Source organism: Harmonia axyridis, chromosome 1 (genome assembly GCF_914767665.1).
Source record: "Harmonia axyridis chromosome 1, icHarAxyr1.1, whole genome shotgun sequence".
Lineage (NCBI taxonomy): Eukaryota > Metazoa > Arthropoda > Insecta > Coleoptera > Coccinellidae > Harmonia > Harmonia axyridis.
In genome coordinates this window covers 84,910,220-84,933,090 of record NC_059501.1, presented here as the reverse complement: position 1 = coordinate 84,933,090, position 22,871 = coordinate 84,910,220, and the positions used below count along the sequence as shown (strand labels likewise).

Sequence of the window (22,871 nt, the reverse complement as noted above, 5' to 3'; positions counted from 1 at the left end):
ATGCCACAAGATTATCTTGCGGATAAATGAAATTCATGTCAATCGAATAATCCATCTTTGTTTTATTGTAATTCAAAGTTCTATAGCTCTAAAAAAAACACCCTTAATAAGGAATGAAGAGGCCAACATGCTTGCCAGAAAAGGAACACAAACTCTTTTCATCAGCCCAGAGCCGTTCTGTGGTATACGCAAATTTTTTGAAATTTCCAAACTGAATGACAATTCTGTTGATAAATATTATATTTTACCATAGCGTATGAGATTGTTGTTACAAAACATCAGAGTGATCTGTGCTAAAGCATCCAACCGTAGTTTTTCGTTGGCCTGGCACTGAACCTGCCGACTCAGCCATAGACGGGTATTATTCCACTGACCCATTACTGTCCCTGGCCTAAAGCCCCTATCAGATATATTAAATCAGGCACCTATGCCGCTGGCGACTAAACGCCACTATAATGACCCTCTAATATCGGTGAAAATAACGCAGAATTAGCACAATAGGAAGGTTGAGGGGTTAACTATGGCCATTATGAGTCTATCGGATAATTATTAGGGCTGACCAGCACAGCAACTCATGCCTATAAAATTCGACTTTCGGTTCGCTTTCACGGCATGCGAGAACAGGTAGTGTTGGGAGACTCGAATTCAATTTTGCGAATGGGTGGAAAATAGCCGTCGACATCATGGTCGTTTGAAAGCTTAATGAATGCCCTTTACCCCTGGTCAATTGGTAGGAAGTGTTGGATTTGATCCCTTTGTCTTAAAATTGATTTTTGTGGCGGTATTCTGCTGGAGCAGCTTCTATTTTCGACCTTTTAATGCTTGGTTTTGTCATATATTGCAGCGAATTGGAATGTGTCTATATCGAATTATTTTCGCCAATTAAGGAGAGGACATGAAAAGAAGATGAATAGTGCAGGATTCACAAGGTCGGCAGAAGGTATGCAAGTAGGAACATCCTGATAGAATAATATTGTTGTTCATAATAATATCTTGCAACTGAGACGCGATAATACGTATTTTGTGTACTCCTTTATGGTGCAGAATAGGTACAGGCCTCTGAATGAAATGAGTCAACACTATTGAGATGTGACTATACAGAAAACTATTGAAGCTCTCGGGAGAATAAAGAAAAATCTAGAGCTACAGAGGTTACATGATGCGGAATGATGGAAAATTCGTATGGCGATAGATAATCCTACAATGGAAGATCCATGGCCGAAAAAGGCCAGAAAGACTTCAGATACCATGGTTTAAGAATCTAAGAACCGGGTTCGGTAGAACTTCCTCGCCCATATCCGCAAAGAATCAGCAGCTTGAGAAAAAGAAGAGACCGAAACAACTAATTTATCATAACACAATAACGTTTTTTTTCAGCATCGCTGTATCACCTGGCGCATTTCTGATTTTGTGAATAAAAAGTAATTGCATTCTGACAATATTATTATTAAAATCATTCAAATGGCTTACGAAATATCTGAATCCTAGAACCCCTTGACACTCTCTCCAAGAAGTTAGGCGAATCGGTTGTCTCATTTGAAGACATGGTTACTGTGTTACTATACAGTTGACATACCAGCACAAGGCCTGAGATGGTCAGTAAGAAGACGTTCAAACTTATACTCAGTAAAAGAATTCTCAAACGGATTATCTAGCGAAAGAGCAAATCAATGGCAACATCACTAGTTTCAGGTTTATAACTGGCTTGTCCAGAGGTGTTCCTATTACTCTAGCCAAATGAAGAGTTTGTATTTGATTGATTCGGTCTTCACTTGATGGAAATTTATTTTAAATAAATAATAATAAATAATAAAATAAAATAATAATTTTGTGGAAATTAGCAGTTTATTATTATTTATTTGAAGAGTTTGTGTTCAGATGTTCAATTTGACGGCAAGCCTTTGCGGTAAAGAAGGTAATCGACAATCCCAGAGTTCAAATCATGGCAAATCAATGATCTCCTTATGCTCAAGCTTTCATTGCTGCACTACTACCCTCACGTGTTTTTTCCAAGCCTCAGAAGGATGTAATTTTTGAAAGTTCATTGGTTTGTTCAATACCACTTTGTCTTCGAACCCTAAAGAAAAGACAATTTGTTGCCTCCATCCAGATGTTCAATATTATTATGGTGATTAGATGTAAAGTCAGCGAGGAGCTTTGGTCATATATATATTCTTTTGAGAAAGAGCAATTCAAAATATTAATTTCAAACAATCAAGCATATGTGTCGATGAATCTCAGTATTAGCAGAGGAAATGTAACGGGGCATCATACATTTCAACGTATGATACAAGAGAACAGATAAAAACCTCAGCAAAAACTCTGTCTCCCCGTATCAGTGTAGTGACTGGTTTGTGTAAACGTTTACAGAATAAGCTGACATGATTTATATTGAAGGACTTCCTCTTCAACCAAAACAAAATTTCCTTTATCCTCTCTTTTCGGTTGACGACTCTATAATTTCCAATTGGATCCTAAAACAAAAAGAAAAGAAGCATAAAGGAGTACTAAATATTAGTTTTCATTATATCGATTTGAAGTTAACTACCCATTCTAAAAAAGAATCTGAAACTGAATGGATAGCTTGGAAACCATCATGAAATTTATAAATCGGACAATCATTCACCAAGTGGTCAATGGTCTCTTCTACACCACACTCACATAGTGGGCTATCAATAGAACGCCATTTGAAGAGGGTACTATTACAACGACCATGACCAGTTCTAAGTCTATTCAAAATACACCAAATTTTCCTAGGAAGATTGAAACCTAGAACTTTTTCTGAGGGATCAATAATAAGACTTTTGTTGAAAACGTTAGAAGAAGTCCATCCCGAACGCCAAATTTCCTTGTCGCTTTCATTGAATTCAAGGAAGGTGTTAGTCCATAAAGGTCATATAACTACTCAACGTGATCTGCCTGTCCTTTGTAGTGTATATGTATTGGAATTCCTGTTGGGACGACATTCTTGAGCCTACATACTGCTCAGGTTCTTTCTGTAAGACAAACCAAACGTCATCTATTGGCATCCTCAACCTGAATTTAGATTTTCTGATGAGCCTTACCAAGATAATGCACGAGTTAAAGTAGTACAAGTTGAAGAGTTCACCGTTAGATATATCCCATTTCAATGAAAGATATCTAAAGAACATTTAGTATTCTGCTTGCAATAAGGCTATGAAAATAATGAATCTTCAGCTCAAGCTTGAGTTGGCCGATGCAAAAACCCATTAAAAAATCCAGCGTCTCATTGTCCCACCTGCGAAAATAAAGCAAGCTTCGGAACGAACACGATGATCAATATCCGGCATAGTTTCCTCATCACCGCCAGATCACCCCTTCCGAATACCAGCGGCTGTTCAAACAGATCACCCGGAAACGGAAGGTATTAACCCGTCATTCAACCCCGTCCAGCCCCTGGCCGTCCACGTAGAATTGAAATGTTCGATCGACAAAAGAACGGCCGACGCTAGGCGTCCTATTTCGCAGATTTATTCTCCCGACGTCTGACTGATTGCAGCGCGGGTAATTAATTAAGTGCCTGTCACGGTCCAGTCGGCCCTGACAACGAAAATCTACCTAGCCAGGCAAGCTGGCTGCGAACGACTCTCGTAGACACTCCGAATAATCGCCCTCTATTCGATTTTAGAGCCCACGATTCGAGGCCACGAGAGCGTAAGGTGTCGAGGTCGTAAAACGCCGATTTCGAATTATGCCATCTCTTCAGCCAGCATATTCCTGTCGTATTGATCAATGAGGTGAGAAGGAGCCGAAACGTTGGCCTCTTCGGATCGCTCGACAACTTGGAGATCCAATATCTATGGATTTATGCATGTATGCTTCGGGGAGGATGACGGGGTGTAGAAATGTCGTTACTGGTGAATTCTGGAGAGGAATTGATGCGGGAAATTCCTCATATTTTTCGTAGTGGAAGAGTCCTAGAAAGTCCGGAATGAAATGGATAATAACGAACGAATGACACGAATTAGACATGAATAGAGTGCTGCTAATATCTGAGCCGGAAAACCTTCAGGAAAATTTGAATCACTCGTGACAAGTTTTCTTTTGCAATGGTTTGATCTTGATCGATTTGAAACGAGCAATAAGATCAAGGTGTCAAACATGAATGGGCAGAACTCCAGGAAGGAAGACTGGTCCCTTCAAATCTTTATCTTAAGGTTTTTCAAGACTGAGTGAGGACACCTGTGCTTTAGACATCTTACTCCTACTTGTATTTAAAGACTGACCTAATAAGAACACTTCTCAAAGGGTAAAACATGCAAGCAGTTCACAAACCAACAGAACAAATGACAAAACTTAAGGGCTTTACTCACACAGAGGGATAACTAAAGACTTGAATGCACACGCCATGGGGTACAGTTGGAAATCTCTGTGGAAACTGCGATAAATTTAATGCTCTGTTCTTAACCCTACCTATTCCTTATACCTTAGAAGCCTTGGCTTTTACTTCCTGAGTATCCAGAATAGACTTTCCCTTGTGTTTTTCCTTGGTTCTTAAGCCAGTCAGCCCTGGATATTTGTTCACTCTGTGTTCGGTTGTTCCTACTTCCTTTCCACAGAGCCTGCAGCTTCATCAGCTGACTTACCCATGCGGTACAAAAACTCCTGCACCGACAGTGTACCGTCAGCAGTCCCACCATTATCCGAAGCAGGACATTTCATTTGCTAAATTAGCACATCTGACTTGAAATTGTAACTGAGATAACATCGAAAAATCTCCATATTCATAATGAAGCGGTCACCCTTCCAGATGTTGATCAAGCTCAATGCTGGCTTTCTATGACGCAAGAGGAGAAAAAACGCCCAATCTTCTAGAACAATCTCGTCCCGATAATTCGATCATTTCGTCTATAAAGAAAATACCAGGCGTAACCCAGCACGACAATCCGAGACAATCCGAAGGAACGACAACTCATTTTCCATACCGTCGCCAATCCCATTTTCCCCGGAGTCTTCCGCGAGCGGAACCGTGACCTTCAGACCGACTGTCGGCAATTTTCCATTCGCGGTTAAAGCCATCGAACTGAAAGCCGGTTCCCGAGTTTTTCCACGTCTCCGCGGAGCGGAGATCCAAGAATGCCTCGGAACTTTTCACCGTTCCAATCATCTTGATGAGAACGCGGGCAAAGCCAGAGGCATTTCATCTTCCTCATTACAGACAGAGTCAATCTGGCAGATTCGCACGTGAGTCGACCAAATTGGGGGAACGAGGGGAGGAATTTTGATGAGATGGGAAGAGGTCTGATTGGACGAATGGGAGATTGGTCAGGAAGAATGGTGACCGGAAAGGTTGAAGAGATTTATTGGAATTAGCTAATTGTTATGGTGCTCTCGAAACATTGCTCATGTTTTTTCATGTTGCGTTCAATATTTGGATTCATGTTTACAAGGAATGCGTTTGAATTATTTCCTTTACCATTCTATGACGTTTTATCCAGGTTACTGTCTCACCGAACATGTAGGGTGGACACAATCACATGGAAGGGGTTTTACCCACTAAATCACTAACTTGTATATCGACACAAGATATCTTGTGGGCACAGTAAAGACTTCAACTGCACTCTCGCACTGAATGGAAGTCTACAAATACACACATCGTCAATGGCTTGGCCCCCCTAGGCGTGTTAAGAAATCAACAATCTACATTCTGTAAATGAGATGAACATTTTCCTCTACTTCAACTGCAATATATTTGATTGAAAATCTTGGTTTGTTACTCTTTGCTTCAGGCAGGACTAGATAAAATAGGAAAAATGAGGAAAAGTCTGAATTCAGCGATTATTGATTCATTATAGTTATTCTACTACTGAATCCAAATTCAATAGTCCGTATTATCACCTCTTCTTTCAATCAATTACGCCTAGGCATCCCACGAATTAAGTCATCAATGAAATTTTCAAGAATATCGTTCCATTCTTCCTGAAGAGCTAAACCCAATTCCTGAAAAGTTGAAGGTGGGTTTTGGCAATTGGATATTGCTCTTCCTAAGTATTACCATACCATATGTGCTATTTTAGATTAATGTCTGGTGAGTTTGCTGACCAGTTCATTTTCTGGATATTGTTCTCTTGAAAAATGTTTTAAACCATTTGTGTGCGGTGTGGTGAGGCGTTATCCTCCTGATAAATGAAATTATCCCCAAATTTGTATCGCAGAGGAACGATGATTCGTTCAATGATGTTTTATTCGTAGATGGCACCAGTCATTGTTCGTTCAACGATAATTGGAGGTGTACGGCGACCGAAAATTGTAGCCCCCAACGCATTATTGATCCGCCTTGAAAGGACACAATTTCTAGGGCGAAATTGAGTCGCTCTAGTCTGCCTGGACCTCTCCAAACCCTTTCTCGGCGACTATCTTTTTGTAAACCAAATCTTGACACGTCTAAAAAAAGTACGTTGAGCCATTGTGGTGAAAGCCAGACTTGGTGATATTCTGCCCATTGCTGAGAGGTAGCTCTATGTTCAGGTAATAGCCGAGGTACTTTTGAAGGTATTTTCCTTCAATTTGAGGAATGCAACCGTCTCCTCATAATACTGGTTGAGACTACCTGTCTATAGATTCTCAATCAATGACTCCGAAAGGCTGTTACAGATACCGTTCGATTCCTTCGAATAAAATTCGCGATATAATGATCTTTCCATGCATATGTTACTTTTTGCCGACCAGACACCGGTCTCCAGGCAACGCTCCCAGTTTTCAGTAAAAAGGCCACTTTGCGCCTTACTGAAGTTCATGGAATATTCAAACGTTGCGCTATCTAATGGTTCGATAAAGCTTCTTGATGTAAGGCTACTATTTTTTCCCGATCAAACTGAGAAATTGGATGTACGGGCATTTTCCACGGAATATTCTCAATATTACAACAATCGTTATTCGCAGAAAACTGAACTTCGAACTATATTCTGCCGAACAAGAAACATTTTTTGCTGGATTAGACTCGTTTCACACTTATACGGTTCGATTCGGTTCGGTGCGTATTCGATTCGTTTTCGGTAGCTGTCGGAAAAGTGTGAAACGGTGATACGGTGTGTGTTCGGTACCTAATAGATAACTGAAAGAACCGAAAGTCCCCTCGTCACGAATCGGTTTCGTTCGGTTTCCATTCGGGTCCAGAGTTCACAAAAGTAATTGGCCGTTTACACACATACGGTTTAGTTTCGGTGCGGTTATGTTTTCGGCAAGGGAAAGTATTATTTTATTTTCATTTTCTCATTTTAAATTTTGTAACTTACATTTGGCAATGTCTGATTCACTTAACATTGTAATTGAGCGGCTGATTACATCAGTCCAGTCGTGAAATCAAACCTTATACTAACCGAGTGTGTGTGAAGAGTTTTTATTCGTTTTAGGCAATACCGAAAACGAATCGAATACGCACCTAACCGAATAGAACCGTATCAGTGTGAAACGAGTCTAAATGTGTCAATTTAAAGTGATAATATAGTGAAGAATCCACACACAAAAAATTTTCATCTTACATTCAACAAGTTGAGAGTTTGAACTTGGATACAAATTTTAAATAACAAAGGAATACGTCAAAAAGGATGAGGAACTCCAAAGGCTGAGGTTTCTAGAGCGACTCGTGTCCTTATTCATAATAGAGATCCGATTCTCTTAAACCAAAGGAGCAAAAAAGGTACCCGCCATCCGCTTAAGTAATCGCATCGAATCAATTTACAACGATGCTCCGAAGCACAAAGGGTAGCAATTTATCAACGAAAAAATCAGGTTATTTTCGATAGGTCAAATTTCATATTCCGCCGAAAACCGTACCCCGAAATTAACATAAAAGGATTTCCTTTCCTTTTGATTCCCCCACGAATTGAAAATACCCTGTAATAATTTGTTGTAACGGGCAATGGCTTCCGTGATCCGAAATTATACACTTCCACCCCACAATTGAACATCGAAAATACGTTCTCTTTCCCCTTCGATTCTGTAGCTACGATGTTTAGAGCGTGACGAGATCGATGGGGCTTCTCGAAGAACGGTTTGCATTTCTATTTATATCCTTTCGATTTTGGTGCGATAAGGAAAATGGACGAGTCTCGGAATAGAATCTGCAACTTCGCCTGTAACGATTCGTGGGAGACCACAATTCTAGTCAACTCGAAATAATGGTTTATAAGCAACCAGTGAAGTAGTCATACGTAGATCTATTAGATCTAATTGCAATCTTTCGAAAGGCAATTTTGATTCACATAAATCCTGTATTGAATTATATTGTAACGTTTTTCGGTTAATTAAATCGGTACTTCTGGCTAACACTAATTTATTTCAGGTACACAACTATAAATAACTATTTACAGATGATTTATTTAAACTATTACACTAATTTATTTTCACTACTATATTAATTTATTTCTACAACTTATATCTAATTGAGTGTACGGCACTGACCGCCGTTTTCCGTCGCACTGCCCTGCTCTGCGGCTTCGATTGGTTATATACCGCTCGCATCTCTCTCTAGAAGCGTCTTGATCTTTCTATCGAGCTCCCGGTGCTTCCGGTACCTTCTAGAAAGAGGCAGTAGCGTAGGGTTTGCGAATTCGTTACAATATGTCAATCGCAATGACAGTAACACGTCTTTCTAGTTAGTACAAAGTTTCAAAAGATGCATGACAAAATTTCGGAACATAGTGTAGGTAAGCTTAGTTTGGGTTAGGTTGAGAGGTGCAGAACCAACCTGACAGAGGCCATAGATGTAGGTAGAAACTATTGACAGGTCTAGAAGATTGAGACACAAAAGGCCGAGAAGGAAGCAAGAAGATGCCAACATTTAGAAAACTACCCTCTCATAACTTCTTGGCACGAATTTAGATAAATTTTATGCTGTGAATGCTTAGGATTTGCGTTAGTCGTGTTTGTTCACGAAGATTAAAAGACCCTTGGGTCGAAACCAGGGTCAAAAGACGTCTCCTTGTGGAAGATTAAGTTCGGAAGGAAGAAGATCTGACGACTAAGTCCCCGCGGGGAACTACCTGAGGCTTAAATTATGTGATTAAAGCTATCAGGGACACCACGGAACGAGGGAGCTCATAGGTGGGTAGAGGCCTAACGCTTTTCACGCTATCTACTGGATGGTTCTACCACCAGAAACGAATTGCTTCTGCCCTATCTTAGACTTCTTCGAGCAGGACAGTGTCCCACCAAGATCGGTATTCCGCCGTAGGGTACCAAACCTTTGGTGAGGCTGAACGATCAAAAGTTAGGTTGGTGTCCTTGGAACCTTTTTCTACGGGTTCAACGTTGATGTAATGGAGGTTTTTAGTGAGTATACTTTTATGGTTAATGACATAAGGCGGACCCTCACACTACCTAGTAGGTACCGACAGGAGCTTCACACTTGTTGAGACTTGTTTGGTGTCCATAAGGTGGATTTCCCTCCATTAACAAAAAAGTTAGGTTAAGTAAGTTGGATCAAGATATTGAAGGTTAAGTGACGTTATACATAATGTTAATAAGATGAGCAATAAGCTTTTCTATCGTATGATATCACGACTCTGCTGGTAAATAATGTTTTGTATTTCAGTCATTTACACATATTTATAAAAGTTATTATGTAGATGTAGTGTTTGAATAAGTATATATGTTCATTCAGTTGAATTTGAATTTGTTGTAGATATACTTCCAATTTAAATTTGCTTAGATTTGGTTTATCGATCGCCTAGAGCTATGATTCAATAAACTGACAGAACTTCTTCTTCTGGTTGACCTAGTGTTAGGTTGAACAATTTAAAAACTTTTCAATTAATAATTAACCATTCTCTAACACTGATCGGAAAATGGAACATTTTCAAGAGAAGGAGGTATATTCGCATGTTTCTTGTTCATATTTTCCAGGATCGTTTTTTATAACCAAGATGTGGTTCACAGCATGTTGATTGCCGAATTGCTTCCTGGATTATCTAATAGAACATGGGATCCGATCTGCTTCAGAACGACGGAAATTGGTTTCTCCGTAAACCAATAGGCAGCAAAAAATCCTTTGAACCTTCCGCAGGTAAAAATTCCAAAGCGTATTGATGGCCTCTATTAATGTTATTTACAGTTTACGTTATCGGAAGCCTTCATACATAGTGATGTTTTTGACAAACACTGCACAGTTTTGAGAAAAAAATACTAATTGACAATGAAACTGCAAAACCCAGAAGCTCTTTGAATTTTATTTTTTTTTTTTTTTGGTGGAACATACATAGTATAGCAAGATGTAAACGATTGAATTTGGAGAAGAAAATCGTGAATGTTTTTTCATGTAAACAATTTTTGTTACTTAAATATTGTAGTCATTTTTTGCAATTTGTTTGAATTTTACAACATACCAGCTGTTCGATTGGATACAAAGTCAATGTTTAGTTGTTGTTAAAATGCCTAGAGCTCGTGTTCGTGGAAATTATCGCCAGCTAAGTGAATTTGAAAGAGGTCGAATTATTGGTCTACGGAAGGCGGGGTTGCCATTTCGAGAAATCGCTAACCGTACGAAAAGAAATCCAACTACTCATATGAGATGTTGACAAGCTTGATTTTTGCTCAAAATCGAAGAAGAATAGTCACCAGACGTTGAAGGGGCCCAAATGAAGTTCAAAATCGACGTCTAAGACCTATGGCCATTAGAGACCGATTTGCGACAACTCGATCTTTGGCTGATGAGTGGTTAGGAGAACAAGGCCATCCTGTAACCGTCCGAACGGTTCACTGCCGGATAAGGTCTTTTGGAATGCAGCATTATCGACCCCATCTGGTGTTATCCTTGACGGTTGAGCATCGTCGGCAACGATTACAGTAGTGCAGAGAACGCCAACATTGGAATGTGGAATGGCATCAAGTCGTCTTTTCTGATGAATCTCGATTTTCTTTATATGCACATGATCGACGAAGAAGGGTTAGACGACGTCGGGGAGAAAATCGTGAACCTCAGTTTAATGTTGAGCGCCATGTAAACCGGACAGTAGGCGTTATGGTATGGGGTGCTATTGCACATGCAAGTAGGTCATTTTTAGTCTCTATTCAAGGTAACATGACAGCGCTGCATTACCAAAAAATGGTAAAAATGGGACATCATGGATAGAAGGCTCGGAAATTTACCCCATGCCTGACGGACTTTGGCGGCTTTGAGACATGGAGTACAGGTAGCTTTGGAAAGTATCCCTCAAGAAGAAATAGACCATCTTATTGCATCAATGCCGAGACGTGTTGGGGAGTGTATAGATAAAAGCGGTGGATAAACACATTATTAACAAATTTATCAAAAAAAATTGTAAACTCTTCGTTTTTTTCTCCAAATTTCAATCATTCACTCCTTGCTATACTATCTATGTTTTACCACAAAAAAAATTGAAAGTTAAACAGCTCCTTCTGGGTGTTCCAGTTTGTTTATACAGCAATTGTAATATCCTACAATATTTCTAATTCGGCCGAGACCTAAATTGCAATTCGAAACGGCTCCCACGTTCAACGCAGCCCCGCTGGTATTATATACGGCAGGTAAACAGGGATACGTAGTACGTGACGAGAGCCGGATAGAAACCTAATATATCGGATGGTACAACGTTCGGCCTATACCACGCGCGGCACGCATCCAAGAAGGAAAAGATCGGTTCTGTACTGATTAGAATAAACATAGCTTCCGCAACACGGAACACACGAATGTTGTGCAGCAGCCGGCAATGATATTATCGAACCTGACGAGGCGTAGTATCCAAACATAATCCAATCGAATAAAATATTCATGCTATGTTTGTAACAACTGTAGCCTGCGGTCTCGGCGCGAATCCTCTCACGGGTCGGCTGTGTGCTTCGGAAATCCATGTATGAGATTTCAGGTGCTGTTTTAGGGTGTGGAACGCGGGATTAGTATCTGAAGTTTTGCTTTATCGTCAGAAATGAAATAGAAAGCAATTTATTTTAGGGTTAAGATAAATGTGGAGATAACTGAACATTTTCGTTGTGAGAGCAGGATACAACAAAATTAACTTTCTCTTTATTAAAACACGCTTGAAAAAATTAAGCAATTATAAGGTCTGACGTACGCATGGAAGCTTTTGATTGTTAATTTTTCATACGCCCATGGAGACTTTATATATCGTTATACTGATGCAGGGCCTACGCCAGGACCGGCAAACCGGACATTTTGCCGGGGCATCAAGTTGCAGGGGAAGAAAATCAGTTGACAAAAGAAGACATAATTTTTGACACAAATATGTTTTCTTCGTGATTCCACTTTTTAGTGAAATTGAAAATTTGCAAAGCGCCGATATTATTGAACAAATCGAATAGGCGCTCTCAACTAGTTCTGAAAATATGAATAAGTACTGAAATGCCTCTTCAGAAACTTCGTCATTTTATAACTATAGAGCGTCCTACCTCTAAATAATTGGGGAAGTTTTTGATGAAATCGACAAAACGATAAATTTGTCGAGATGATTTTCAGTTCAAAAATACGTTTTCACATAAAACAATGACAATGACAAAGGCTACTTCAAAGAATTCGAAAAGCCCTGAAATATACAGGGCGCACCACCCTCGACTCGGCGCTCTATTAATGTTAAGCGCTGAAATTTTCATTTTTTTTTCCACACAATTTCATTAGTCATAATTTCAGCCCTCAATAATAATAGGACTAAATGAAACTCATTAAATCGAAAAATATTCAGTAATAAATGGTTGTTTTACAGAGTATTCAGCTTCCAAAAACTATTTTTTTTCTGGCAAATAACAAAACATTTCAATTCAAGAGCAGTCAATGAAGGCACGATTAGATAATAAGAATATTAGGGTGTCGAAATTTTATTATGTCGGGGCTCCGCCGATATAATATCTTCTAGAGATCGTTATCAAGGATCTCAAACCCCGCGTAGAATGTATATACATGAGAATATTGCATACGGTATTTAAACTGCGGTGGAATGTATGAGATATATGACACCGTTAGGAAATTCACTCCACATTTGACGGATTGGAATTTGAATTCTGTGACATCCAGATCCGAAGAAAATAACCGAAACATCGCCAAAAATCGGTACCGAATCTCTCAATTCATCAAAGTCTACCATCGAATAACACGCATTAACAACGAAAACAAAAAAAACCAAGGTAGAATTAATTCCGATACCATTTCCGTAAAAATTACTGCCGCCAACATAAACAAACCCGTACCCCGATTCATCCGTTTATGGTTTTTTTCCGCCTCGGACAACATAATGTGACAGTTCGCTCGACGGATGACCATATTTCCGGACCTGCGGGATATTTCGTTTTTGCGGCCGATTCCGGATAGGGTTCCGTACCTCGCCGCCCCCGGCAAGTCGAAGTCACGTGAATTATTCGGGAATTGCGACACTTTTTCCGCCTCGTTCATTACGTCGCATCGTTGCCTTTTTTTTTACCTGAACTAGGGATGATAATGAACGGCCTGAGGCGCCTTAACGTATCGTTGGATACGCGAAGAGCCCTCTCGATAATACGAATTCAGGGTGTTTATTTACATACGTTAAAAAAACAGGCGGTTTTTCCCTGGAGGATTCGTAGCGTGATTGAGTGCCGATCGTATGACACGCCTATGGTTTAATTTATGTAGAGAGAAAGAGCGGCAGTTTTTTTACGTTCGGCAAGTCAGCATAGACGATGCGCTGTATATTACGAAAGAGAGAGGGTAAAATAAAAATGTTAATTTTTCTGTTTGAAAAATTCGATCTGACGTATTATGTTTCGGTCTTCTTTAATGTAATTCTCACAAAATGAAATTGTGATTATATTCTCTCTGTCATATTGATAAAGATGAAAGGCGTATATTTCATAAAGATGTTTTTGAAATATTTTCTTGATGTCTATAGCTAAATTTTGGTCAATTGATGATTCAATAATTTTATTCGGCTGGTTTGGAATTCAGTGAAACACAATGCTTACATTTTCATTCATGATCTAGTAAAAAAAAGCACAAAACGTAATATTGTAAATACAATTATTGAATTCAGTTCGTGGTAAACTAACACTCCAGAATGCCAATCAATTCAAATGATGATATATTTATATTTCCAATTTTCACAATTGTTTTAACAATATTTGTTTCACCACATCGTGGCAGTATCAATTTGTCATTATTTTCATTCAAATGAATTTGTATCATATGGAGGACGAATAAATCAAGTATTACTTTCAATGTCAATATTGCCAATATTTACAATTGATCATTATTATAAATTTGTTTTTTTTTATTGAGGTCATTCTTCTTGATCTATCATTTCGAAGCAGGAGGGATATTTCCACCAGAAAGTAAAGACTGAAACTATCGAAATGAATTTATTTTTTTATAGTTCGTCATCTCTCCACATAAATCTCTCGGTCCTCCTGCTCTTTTCTTTTCTACCAGCATAGACAATAGTACTTCGAACAATTATTGCATTTTGCTTAGATTTTCAATAGATTTAGCACCTCATTGAATACATCTCAACAAGGTTGTTAGAAATGAACTCACTCAAAACCTACAAAATTCTAAAAATATATGCAATATGTACTTTCTCATTGTCCAGGAAATTTGACAGTTAAAAGCGTTCAATGAATTCAATGAAGTAAATGAACGAATCGAACTGTCTAAGCCAAAGTTTTCCAGAGTGGAACGTGCTGCCATCGATTGTGAGTAGATTCAGGACAGATTTAGATTTGAGGGGGGTTTCATTGCACCATGACCTTATGGTCTATTATGTCCATCATCAGAGCTCATCTCGCCATTAGTGGTCGTAGTCTTCAACTCGCCCTCCAGTTCAATAGTTCCAATGAACTCCAGTATCTGGAATGGCTCCAAGGAGGTTTCTTCCTCACTTCTACAAGTCTTATGTCCAGAGCACTTTTGCATTGGTTAGCTATGGTATTCCGTCACTAGGTGATTCCTTGTTTCGTCTACCTCCCCACATCTGCACTAGTTCTTTTCGGCAAGACTCATACTTATGAGATACTTCCTAAGGGATCCAGTGAGGAGGTTTCAAATATCCTAGTATCAATGTTTCAAAGAGTATTTCTCCTTCGGTTTTTCCTTTTCACCTGAAACCCTTTCTTGTTAGTACATTTACCTATACAACAGAAAGGTTCTGGGACAATGAAAGAAGTTCATGCTCCTTTTCTGGCAAGTGTGTTGGCCTCTTCATTTCCTCTGATTAGTTTGCATAATACAACATCGTTGACAACCTAATGAAAACAGAGGCTATTCAATTGTGAGCGCTGATACTATATATGGTGTCAAAACAGCTTTCTGTAATGGTAACTCAAAAACAGCGTATATTAATTTTGTCATTCTTCATTTGTCTGTATATTCATTTTTTCAGTGTGTTGCGAAAACTATCAGGTGTTTGGATACCAGATGCTTTCAATTGAATATTCTCTGTAGCAATAGCTTAACTGGTCTATTGCTATCACATTTCTATTTGTAAACTTTTGACCTATTCTGATTTGTTCATTATTCATCAGATCGCTTCATCGTTAAAGTGTGCTCCTCCATCTTTTGCATTAAACAATGTGTTTTGGGCAGCTTCCCCAGCTTAGCAGTGTTGTTAACTATTTGATGAAAGGTTTCTACCAAAAGTGTAGACATTGATTGTGTTTTCACCTTATATGGTATCATTATTATTCCAAGAAATACAGTTCACTCTATTGAAGGTGGATATATCGTGGATTTGTTCTGCCTTAGTGAACTTATCAAACTTCTTCAATAGGCAAGTACTCTTCAATTTCATCCCATATCGAAGCCACAGGACAATATTGTTTCAAGTTGAATTCAATTCCTCAGATCCAATGTCTTCCTTATTCTCATTTAAATTGTTAGAACAATTGAAACTCCTAAAAAGCACTCTATCCCCGAACAATCATCCTCCAAAAAACCCCACACCTCCCAACTTCGCCTCTTCTTCCCAGAACGCAGTAAAGATACACTGCGTCCTCTTAATTTCCATTTTTCCTCGGAGACGTCTTCGGGTTCATAACGTAGCAAAGCTATGCGCGCCAACCACCGGGAAATTTATGGCTGGACTTGGTGCGGGCGCCCGAGAATTGTTTTCCAGGAACCCCCTCACCCCCCCTCGGTCCTAATCCCGAAGCCATTTTGTCAGTGTGTGCCTCCAACTTGTTATCTGGCTTTGCGGAGATTAAGTGTAACGGAGCACCTGCTAATGTTTGGCGGGACGAGGGGAGGGGGGCGTAGAAAGTTGTAGGAAATTAGGAGTCGCGTGCTTAAATGCATTTTGGTGTTTTCTGGAAGGGTTGGGGTTGCTAATTAACGTTTGTATGATCCGGTGCAGGTTGAGGGAAGATGATACGAGTTTGGTAGTTGAGTAATTGAGATTTGAAGATGTTTTTAGTTGGAAGCACGAGGAAAAGTTTGGGAGTATTTCGGTCTTGTTTGATATTGTAATGACACTGTCTGCTCAAAGATGGCGCTATGGGTTTCGCGCCACTTTTACTTTGACCCCGGCGGGTTTATAGGGGTCGTCGCGTTGCAGCAGAGTCACCTCTTCACGGTGGTGTGAGAATGTGTGTCTCATCCACCAGCGATCTCGGGACAAAACATCAAACCCCTGGGAGAGGGCGCACCTCGTAACTTGGCTCGAGAAAGACTCGCCAAAATATCATCTATACTAAAGCAAGTTGTTCCGGGAATAATTCGGAAAAAGGAACATTGAATGAACGTCATCATGAAAGACTCGTATAAGGGGGTTTCAATCGCCTGAGTGGCTTCGTTTGTGATATACGGGGTGATGTTTATATTATGAGTGAAATTGTAGAGTTCAATAACTCTTTAACTAATCAACCAAATCATTTCGAATTTTGTTGTTTTGTAATCTTTTAATCCTGAAGCCTTCTTCAATATTTCTGAAATCGAATAAATCCAATCCTAAGTAGGAAAATTTTAGCCTTTTTAATTTTTCTGAAAATTGGATACTCTGTGTTTGTACGTAAATATTATGATTTTTGTTCGTTTTCATAACCACAAAGAATCAATTCTTGATACTGATTCTAAATCTCTGCTTGGCACCGATATATCAATAAACATGCTCATATGAATAAAATTTCATAATTCGATAAATCTTGAACTTATTGGTAGGATTATTTCGAATTTTGAATTTCGAAGTTCACTAGGGATGAAATCAACAAATCCTGTAAATGGCCCACGTATGGGTTCAGGATAATACGTATTCAGTAATTCCAAATAAATTCCCATATTGAATTCTCGATAAATGTTTGGTGCGGTATCTACAATAATCTTTTGATTGGACCTCATATTTTTGAAAATATTTTTACAGGAGAAATTTAAAAGGATGCTTTGTCTGGTTTGTTACGAAACATTGTGCTTGAAACATGATACTTTTGAAAACAGATGGATTGACTCAATCTCTTGATCTGACACCTTTGTGCTAGCTTAAAAGCGCTGTTCTATGCGGTAGAGATGACAGTAGGGAACAACTGCTACAAAGAATTATTATTGATGCTTGCCATAATATTGAATCTTTACTGATTACGATAGCTAAATCTGCGAATCAACTATATCGACGTGAAAAATGTATAAAAATGAAGAGATACCATTTTGAACAATTCCTCTACTTTTTATAATTTTATATCTCAATCTGACAAAACTGAAAAACTTGAAATGATTCTATCGATTGATTGAACTATGATTCATTCACTCATGAGGGAATATTTATTGATCACCTTGTATAATAATAATAATAATATATTATTTACCATTTCAATTTTAGATACACAATAGTCTTTGAGCTTATGATAAACAATATAGAATCCCCACAAAAGGATAAACCTGTGCGTGGGATGCAAGCATTGATCCAAAATTATCAATATGAATTAATTCTTTGTGATTTTGAAAACGAAAAAAAAATTTTCACGTACAGGGTGATCCAATATTCAATCCAATCAATTTCCAATCAATCCAAAAATTTCATTCAACAAAGATACAGTCCACTAATTTTCATATCTAAACCACAAAAGCATTTCAATTTCAATAAGACTAGAACCACTTAAGTCTTGTTAAATTAATTCCCCCCAACAGAGTTTCAACTAAGATGAAACGGTGGAACTATGAACCCAAAATGAGCGATCAAAAGCTCCTGATTATCGTCGTGCTTTCTTTGAGCAGCTTTGAAGCCTTCCACCCCCGAGGGTAATACCTAATAAGCAGAACCAGTAGATGTTAATATTCCTCGTTCGCGAGTAAATAACCACAAATTACTGTACCGTGTCAAACGAAAACGATCTGCATATATTCCGACCAGCAGCTCGTTCCACTTCAAACAAACATCATGCAATGAACAATTGAACAACAACGACACTCAACCCCCACCCCTCCCACTCTCAAAAATTACCGTACAAAACTATATCCCCTCCTCGTCAAACGCACCCTTTGTACGTTCTCTTAACCAAAGATCCAGTTCGAAAGTAAACGACTAACATGCCGAAAGCTCCCTAATAGTATTTTAATGAATACGAAGAGACTAGCGTAATTAACCCTCGTGTGTTAGCGGCTTCTCAAAGGGTTCAGGAATAATCCCGGTGTTGCCAGGTCGGAATCTGAAGAAATTTCGGAAGCAGACTTTAAAAATCTCTAATTTTGGACAAAATGTTGTGGGGACAAAAAGCAATTAGAAATAATGTCTGTGTCTAGCCGAAATTTTCGTCAAAATACTCAAAATAAATATGAATGCATTGTTCCTACATGCTACTTGTGCATACAACTTTCTCATACATAGAGTTCTCAGAAAGATACAAAAGAGAATATCTTTCACCTTCCCTAATTAGTGTGCAGGCACCATGAAACCTTTGCGCAGGCATACAACTTAGAGAATAAGAAAAGGAAGAAGAAATTCACGGTGTACAATATATTGTAACCCAGGTATAAAACTGGGAATAGGAGAGTGGAGTGGAGTAAGCTGACCAGTTGAGTTAGTAGAGTGCTCAAGGATGTTTCCAAGTGCTGTACCACAATGAAGTTCTCGTCTGTTGTCCATCAGTATTTCAATAATACCCACGAAAACGCGATACCCTGAAATTCTGTCGCCTTTTACCTTTTTTCTTATATTATTGCTTTGGTTCATTATTTCACGATGATGAACCTAAAAAATTGATTATGGAATAGAAATTTACAAATTTACGTTTTGGATTGTATAGAGTCCAAATAACGAAAAAAAATTCCTTTTGTCCTCTATCCCTAGCTTTCTCATAAACTATAAGATCTATTTGCATGAAATTCGTTAAAAAAACAGTTGGTATATCACATACAGAGGGATAACTAGAAAGTGGCTTTCCGCGTTCCAGTCAAACATTAGGTACCCATTCATTTCCCCTCTGGCGCTTCTGCAATGACCAAACTTTGTCAATCACGTGGTGGTATTCTCTCTATTGGACCGATTTGTTATCAGCGAGTCGAACTTTATCGTTTAAGATCATTATCAGCTAAAAATTTAATAAATTTCAGACATTGACAAAGCCATCTCTTCGAAAAAAGAACGCTCACAAATAAATAATGAATTAAGTTCGACAAATATGCACTTTTCCTGCTGAATTTTCCAAGAATCGATCTAAATTATTACTTTTCTAAAGACAGCTGGTCAGCCAGGCCGTGTGCCATTAATCAAAACAAGTGATGATCCGAATGAGCAATGTCTAGAAAATAGTAGGTAGGCAACATGGGTTCGAGCATTGTCATGCTGTAAAATCACTTTATCATGTCTCTCGTTGTATTGCGGCCGTTTGTTTTTCAATGCTCGGCTCAAACGCATTCATTGCGTTCGATTACGATCGCCTGTGATTGGTTTAGTCGTTTTTAACAACTTATAATACACAACGCCGACGAGCTGATCCCACCATGATTTTCTGTAATAGTTTAGAAACGTGAGGAATCCCAAAAAATTCCTGACTTTTCCAAATTCCTCACCTGATTCTTTCATAAGCGATAATTCCTTACAATTAAAAATTGACTCCCTTATTTGGCAACACTGAATAATAGTTACTCACCACTCCATTACTGAACTTCCTGACGACACAAGGAAGAGTAGCCGTACCGCCGACCTGAGCTACCACCACTGTACAGTTCTCTGTGGCGAAAACGAGGTTGCGTTCCTTGTCTTGGTTCTGGTTGAGGACGGTCTTGTTCCTCGACTGGTAGCTGCGTCTGTGACGGATCACCGGGGTATCAGGCGGTTCTGGAAGGAAAAAAAATTGATCAGAATTGAGAGAAAAATCAGGTTTCAGTCGGTATAATTGTCGTCAATAATGTTTCAGCAGGTTTGGCAACATCGACAGTCATAACGCTAAACTGATGAAGGAATAGTTTTACCCAGCAAAAAGAAGAAGATTTCGTGCATATAATATATTTTCTGAGGAGAAATTTCTCCATTTCGCATCTGAAATTGTTGTTGATAACATTTGATGGAAGAATAACGACATAATTTAACTTTCTAAAAAGTTCTCAGTTACTACTACTACTACTGATATCTATTAATATTTGATGTTGATATGATGATATTATATTCTTCAAGTTCACCATGAATTATTCAGTGCTTGGATCAGCTAGGAATGTTATTTTTATGAGGTTTGTAGGGCACATCGGATGAAATACATAGACATACATGTTTTAATAATTCATTCTCAATGTTCTTGGCAATCAATAACAATGTGATCATTTATGGTAGATGGTAGACAAATCGACTGATCTGTAATGGGGTCATCAAAAAGTTATTACGAATTCAATCAAATGAGATGATCCATCAGAAAACTAGACAGGTCGAAACTGATTTCTTCATTTTTCTCCATCATTCAGAATTATGAGGTACTACTGTTAATGTACCCGACCCTTAGTTGCCCAAATTCTGTTAGATGTTTCAAATAATTTGGGAAAATCTTCACAGAAGTGAGTATAAAATGCAAAGGAAAAAAATCTCAGACCCCTAAAGAATGCTCCGACGAAAGAAATTTGGCTCTAATAAGAAATTCTTGCCGATGTTGTAGCCCTCTCTTTTCATCATCATAGTAACTATGGTGAGGGGAAGGAAGAGGTACCGATTATAAACGTATCAATCGATAATAAATTATAATCCTACGGGTGTTTTTTTTTCGAGGTATATAACTTCAAATTGGCATTACTGTTCGAGATGGTGACCGATTTGATAGTTGTCATGTGATTTATTCTCAGTTTGGTTTGGCAATTTATCATGAATAGACTCATGTCTGAACAACGCTTGCAAATAGTGCAATTTTATTTCGAAAATAATGGTTCTGTGCGGAATACGTATCGCGCACTACGTCCATTTTATTTTGTTTAGCGATGAAGCGCACTTCTGGTTGAATGGCTACGTCAACAAACAAAACTTCCGCATTTGGAGTGAAGCTAATCCTCAAATGTATGTCGAAACACCGTTACATTCAGAAAAACTGACTGTTTGGTGCGCTTTATGGGCTGGTGGAATCATTGGTCCGTACTTCTTCAAAAACGATGATAGCCAGAACGTTACAGTCAATGGTGATCGGTATAGAGCAATGATTACTAACTTTTCATTCCTGAATTGAACAACCATGATGTCCAGGAGCTGTGGCTCCAACAAGACGGCGCAACATCGATTTATTGAAAGACACGTTTGGTGACCGTCTAATTTCACGTTTTGGACCTGTGAATTGGCCTCCAAGATCTTGTGATTTAACACCGCTAGACTATTTTCTGTGGGGCTATGTAAATTCATTGGTCTATGCGGATAAGCCACAAACCCTTGACCATTTGGAAGACAACATTCGCCGTGTTTTTGCCGATATACGGCCACAAATATTGAAAAAAGTCATCGAAAATTGGACGTCCAGATTGGACTACATCCGAGCCAGCCGTGGCGGTCATATGCCAGAAATAATATTTAAAATGTAATGCCACAAGATTATCATGCGGATAAATAAAATTAATATCAATCGAATAATCCATCGTTGATTTATTGTTATTTAAAGTTCTATAGCTCTAAAAAAAATACCCTTTATAAATGTATGAAAAATCGCGGACACCCTACCATATACAGGTTGTCAGACAACTTTCAGGATATCCAAATATAAGTTCAAAGTGGTTTATAGCTGGGTTTCCCAAATGCCAAGATCACGACCAGCTTTTTACTGAAATGAGTGTCATTGAAGCGAGCTAAAAATATGAAAAATGCTGCTTGAATAACGAAAATCTCCCACACTCATCGTTACGTATTTCTCTCATTTCATTAAAGCTACCGCAATACAAAAAAAGCCTCGGATGGTTATCTCTGCCCCATTTCTATATTTCCTCTTTCATAAATATCTATTACGGACGGTTTTCCCGCTTTTCAGGAGAGTCTGCGAAATAAACCGTTCCAACCTAGATTGGGCTTCATATAGATTAATAGGAGTTGTCGACGATCGCGTGTACTCACCCCTTTAACAGTTTTTTTTTGCCGGATGAAAGATGGCGCTTTGGAGGATAATCTGAAACTGCCCTATCTGATTTTTTTATGGTCGTATAGAGTTATGGGACATTTGGGTGACGTCAATTTCTTTCAGCTTGAACTGATGCGTTATTGCTTTGCACGGTGAAGGTGAAGTTATTATTTTTCGTATCCACTTGAGATTAATACAAGTTTAATTGATCGACTGAGCTGAGCAATATTGTACGGGAAATATCCTTTGAAGAACTGCCTTCTGTGTCGAGGTATTGTAAGAATTTTTTTTGGCGATCAACATCTTGCTTTTTAGCGTAGATAGGTGGAATCTTCACGTATTTCTTTGCCTGAACAAGTTTAGGAGTTTTAGTTCAGTGGATTGTTCTTCTGTTCAACTCCCATAGCTGGATC

At 38.7% G+C, this 22,871-nt stretch overlaps 1 protein-coding gene across 1 annotated transcript in view; it reads right to left on the bottom strand.

The window, feature by feature from the left end:
• LOC123671651 (neurotrimin-like) overlaps window positions 1–22,871 on the bottom strand; it is a 198,349-nt gene that overhangs the window by 134,830 nt on the left and 40,648 nt on the right. Inside the window, exon 3 of the mRNA XM_045605612.1 lies at window positions 20,035–20,222. Coding sequence (XP_045461568.1) covers window positions 20,035–20,222 — 188 coding nt within the window. The remainder of the gene's footprint in view (window positions 1–20,034; window positions 20,223–22,871) is intronic.